The following is a 4,826-nucleotide window of genomic DNA, read 5'->3' as shown; positions in this document are numbered from 1 at the left end:
TTTTTTTATGTTGTATTTCATTTAAATATATATACTGAAAAGATCAGAAAACACAGAGTAAACATTTGAAGTGATTTAATGTTAAGTATTTGAATGTTATGTACAATATTTTCTTCATATAAGTATAAAGAAAAATCTTTAATGAACAAAATAATGGAGCACATTTGACAGTACCCCCCAATATCACAGAGTGAGACCGATTGATTTGTCATCTGGCACAGCCCTGATCTCTTGTGCATGGAGTTCATCAGTGCATTTATCCTTCTCATTGGGATATTGTTCCGCTCTTTCAACAAGAAAGTCCTTAGTTGGTCGAGAGTATCGGGGACATTCCGACGCTTCCTTACCCTCTTATCAAGTTCGTCCAACAAATGTTCAATTAGGGAAAATGTTAACTATAGGGCGGCCAGTCTAGTGGGTAAATGTTATGGTTTGTGAGGAAGTCACGACAAACTTTGGGTGCATGGGGCCGGGCATGATCATGGTGGAAAATTTAGAGATGTTGTTGCACAAAAGGAACTGCAACCGGACGGAGGATTTTATTCTTCTTTGTTACAGTGGATAAATTCTCGGCTACCACAATCAACGATGACTTTACCCCGTGATATATCCCTCCCTAGACTATAACCGAGCCACCACCAATCCTACACAGTTTTGGCGTGAAGTTGGCGAATATGATTGCCTACCGTAAAATTAGCGGTTTCAGTGGTAGAACATATGCGATTATGCAATTTAGACGAATAGCCCTGTCTCTGAACTTCTGTCAGCCGTATCATGATTCCAATAGTTTTAAATTGACAGTAAATAGCGGAAAGCGATGTGTATATCTCAAGAGTATCAAGTGGAATGTCAAGATGTGTTCACGAACTTGTCATCATTATTCTGTACGTTTTTTTAATTATTTTTTTTGTAATTTAATTTTGCAATGTAGCACGGTACATTACACAGTTGAGTACTTTAGACACCGTTATGAGTGCACAGTGACTAAGATACTTGTCTGAACGGTTTTATAATTTTAGACCAAGCAGTGCAATAATTGTTGCATATTTTGTTACCCTGCGTTTCTTTATCCTTTCCGTACTGTATATATAAACATTGTATTCAAGTCTATGTGACAGGAAAATGATACATATCACTTTAAAAATCAAAAGCAGACCGAATCTTGAGGCTTTTTCGCTGCTATATTGTATACAGTTCCTGAAATATTGCTGATGTACAGTTCCCCAGGAGAATGAGGGGGAGCGGTGTAGCAGCGAAAGGCCTCGCGAATCGCCCTGCGTGTGATTTTTAGATTTACACATACACATTCACCACCACCACCACACACACATACACACATATATATAGGCACCGAAATAATAACGACAGCAAACAAAGGTTACTTATGTAATTATGATTTATTAGGAAAATGTGAATAAAGGTAGTGATGAAATATATTTGTATCTCTATGGTAAGCTTTGGTTACAAGCTGACCGAAGGGATATTCGATACTACAGCATCTTATGAAAGTGGTACCTGGATTTTTGTTAATGTAATTTATGTTGTAGTATTGTTTCATAATGACTGCTTATCTCATTGTTATAGGTTGTGATATGTAATTGCTCATATTTTGGTTTTGAAAAGGGGCGGTTGACTTAAAAAAATGACAAATTCCTTTGTCCTCAGTGTGTTTATTAATTCAAGTACAAACATTTGTTTGTTTTAATCCAGTGTCGATATTGCATTATACTGTCGTTATTACTTATGAGACCTTTATATAATAAACATGAAAAAAAGTTCTTATTCTTAATGTCCAGTTAAAAAATTCAATTTGAAGGGTATCAATACCATGGTGAATGTACAAAGATTTCTTTGTTATTTTGTGTTCATTTTTTACTTCTTTTCTCTTTGTTACAGAGAGGATATATAAATTAAAACTCCCATGTTCCTCATATTATTTGACTGAGTGGAAACAGAATGTAGCCAAACTTGTGCAACATGCGTTGGCGTCGCCAATATCCGAAATGTCAACAGTCAACATGGCCTAAAACGATCGCTTACAGTAAGAGGTTACGTTCTGGCCAATACCACGTTTGTTCGGATATATCTGACGATATTTTTGCCTCGTTTGCATGCCTGGATATTTGCGATAGACTTAATAACTTTGCAAGTATTGCAATTGCGAAAAAGAGAATAAAATTACTCAAAATAGGAAAGGCCGATTTCAAATTTATTTGGTCAAAATATTATTCAACCGACAGCAGTAATACAAATGCTACCATGGAACGACTTTCGCAAGTCTTCGAATGAGACTTTTTTCATATGGACAAAATTTGAATTAAGAAGGTAATTTCCTTTGCAATTGAAATCATCGCGACAGATAATGAAATGTGACAATTATAAAACAAATTAAAGATTTACAAAATAAAATCAACAATGGTTTTCTGTGTGTTACAATTTCAGAGGGGCTACAGCGGGACTCGAACCACAGACTTCAGAGTGTTATTATATCGTTCTTACCAAATGAGCTACCTGTCGATATGTTAGTGAGATACATACACAATACGTTTTCTGGTGGTGTGTCAATGAAAAACAAATACAATACATGCTCTGCCTGTGTGATTTAGTAAAATACACACAAAATAATCTGTCTGTATGCTAGGTAGATACACGCACAATACTTCATATGGCTTTATGTTAGTGAGACACATACACAATACTTTTTATGGCTTTGTGTTAGTGAGACACATACACAATACTTTTTATGGCTTTGTGTTAGTGAGACACATACACAATACTTTCTATGTCGGTGTGTTAGTGAGACACATACACAATACTTTTTATGTCGGTGTGTTAGTGAGATACACACACAATACTTTCTATGTCGGTGTGTTAGTGAGATACATACACAATACTTTCTATGCCGGTGTGTTAGTGAGATACATACACAATACTTTCTATGTCGGTGTGTTATTCAGTTACATACACAATACTTTCTATGTCGGTGTGTTTGGTCTATATTTGTGTCTGTATATATAAACTTGTCAGGAGTCAGTTAAAATACTGTTTTCAGATCTGGTCTCCTTACCAAACATCTTTAATTCACCGGGTCGAAGTTGCCCAGCGTAAATCTTTGATTTTTTTAATGTTTTAAGGCACAAGTTGACTACAATTCCATGTCTTACGCTGCCGCTTTTAGGCATTTTAATCTTCCTAGCCTCGAACATATGCAGGCATTTTTAGACTGTGTATTTCTTTACAAATGTGTTAATAGTGCTTTTGATTGTCCATATTTAGTCAAGCAAATGTGTTTTGTAGTCCCTGGTCGTAATTTACGATCAATTCGTTTCAACCAGTTTTACTGCCAGAGAAGTAGAATAAACGTTGGAAAGTATAGTATTTTAAACAGGATTCTGCACACGATTGCGATATGTTTCGTTCCTCTCTCGCCGAGTTCAAAGTACGGTTAAAGAACATTTGCTATCACTAATTCCTTTTGTTTTACATATGAGTATCTTTTAGTGTGTGTTACATGAATAACTGACTGTGATATTTTATACTTGTGTTGAAATGTTGTTATCCATTCTGTAAGTGGACCATGGGGTCTGTTGAATTGGAAAAAGATCAATAAATAAAGAAATAAAATAAAAACACATCCACAATACTTTCTGTAGCTTGAGGTCTGAAAGTTTTGATGTTAAGAATCGTTTTCCGGGTCTACGATCCTTGAAACATCCAGAGTTTTTTACATCGGAAATATAGATAATCATGTTTAAGTGTATAACCACTTGTAACACTAAGATAATATCAATGAACACCTAATGAAAACTTGCACAATTTGAAACATTTTTATTAACTTGTGAACATAGAATATCAAAGGAGAGTGTTATCATTAATGGAATTCCCGTGTAGACATTTTAGAGTGTAAGACGTGTGTGTATCTCTCGACCAAGATATTACCGTGTATGTTGGCATAGTAGCCATCGACTTACGATTGTCAGTTACGAATTACGTAATAATTATAAAAGATGTAGCATAGTTATACGCAACACATCGCCTTAACATCCTCCATGTACCTTAACATTTCATTGAGCACGCTTGAGCAAACAGAAAATGATTAAAGCAAAGTTGAAAATGTTCATTTCACAAGCTAAATTGGAGTTATCTCCGCTGCACTGTCTAATTGGATTCTTATGACAGAATATATGCAATGTTTGTAAATAAGTTTGGAAAGGACTTAAATAGGCCTAGCTTGATGTCAAATCCAATTGACATATATAAAGTCAATACAATCTGATGAAATGAAATGAAATGAGCACGCTTGAGCAAGTCAGAAGTGATGACACGGACAAATATTTCGGACAGATGGACGAACAAAGCGACGACTGTACGCTCTCTGAATTTTCCACGCTAAAATCAGACAGGNAGGTAAAGCTGAAAAACTCCTATCTGTTGTTTTCATGGGATACAGTAGAAAAACAGACAAAGAAGCCTGTTTTGTCAGTGTGGCACATGGATATGTGAAAACAAAGACAAAGCCCAAGGCAAGGTATTTATCCTACGGTGGCTGGAAAGTCTAAAAGAACAGAAAGTTTGCACTGTGAAAATCTAACATACACAAGTAAATTGATTGGAATGAAGCCAAATTATTATTCTGGCTCGTTTCAGAAGAGACAAACCAAGACCATCGCACGTTAAAAACCGAGAGTGTTTACGAAGACGGCAAAAGAATCGAGTTGCAAATTTTCCGAATAAAATGGTTTTTAAGGTTATTGAATTGTATATAAATGCTCTATAAAATACAAATGTTTGAACCTGGAAGAGTGAATGAAAGCTTAGCTAATACT

The 4,826-nt window shown here is 35.5% G+C and overlaps 2 protein-coding genes across 4 annotated transcripts in view; both read left to right on the top strand.

The window, feature by feature from the left end:
* The window catches only part of LOC110450891, an 11,897-nt gene extending 9,412 nt beyond the window's left edge, over positions 1-2,485 (top strand). Inside the window, exon 5 of the mRNA XM_021498671.1 lies at positions 1,897-2,485. Coding sequence (XP_021354346.1) covers positions 1,897-2,027 — 131 coding nt within the window. The 3' untranslated portion in view covers positions 2,028-2,485. The remainder of the gene's footprint in view (positions 1-1,896) is intronic.
* LOC110450887 overlaps positions 1-4,826 on the top strand; it is a 48,628-nt gene that overhangs the window by 30,368 nt on the left and 13,434 nt on the right. The gene's annotated exons all lie outside the window — the stretch shown is intronic.

This window comes from Mizuhopecten yessoensis, unplaced genomic scaffold (assembly GCF_002113885.1).
Source record: "Mizuhopecten yessoensis strain PY_sf001 unplaced genomic scaffold, ASM211388v2 scaffold5547, whole genome shotgun sequence".
Classification (NCBI taxonomy): Eukaryota; Metazoa; Mollusca; class Bivalvia; order Pectinida; family Pectinidae; genus Mizuhopecten; species Mizuhopecten yessoensis.
This window is presented reverse-complemented; position numbering and strand designations above follow the sequence as displayed.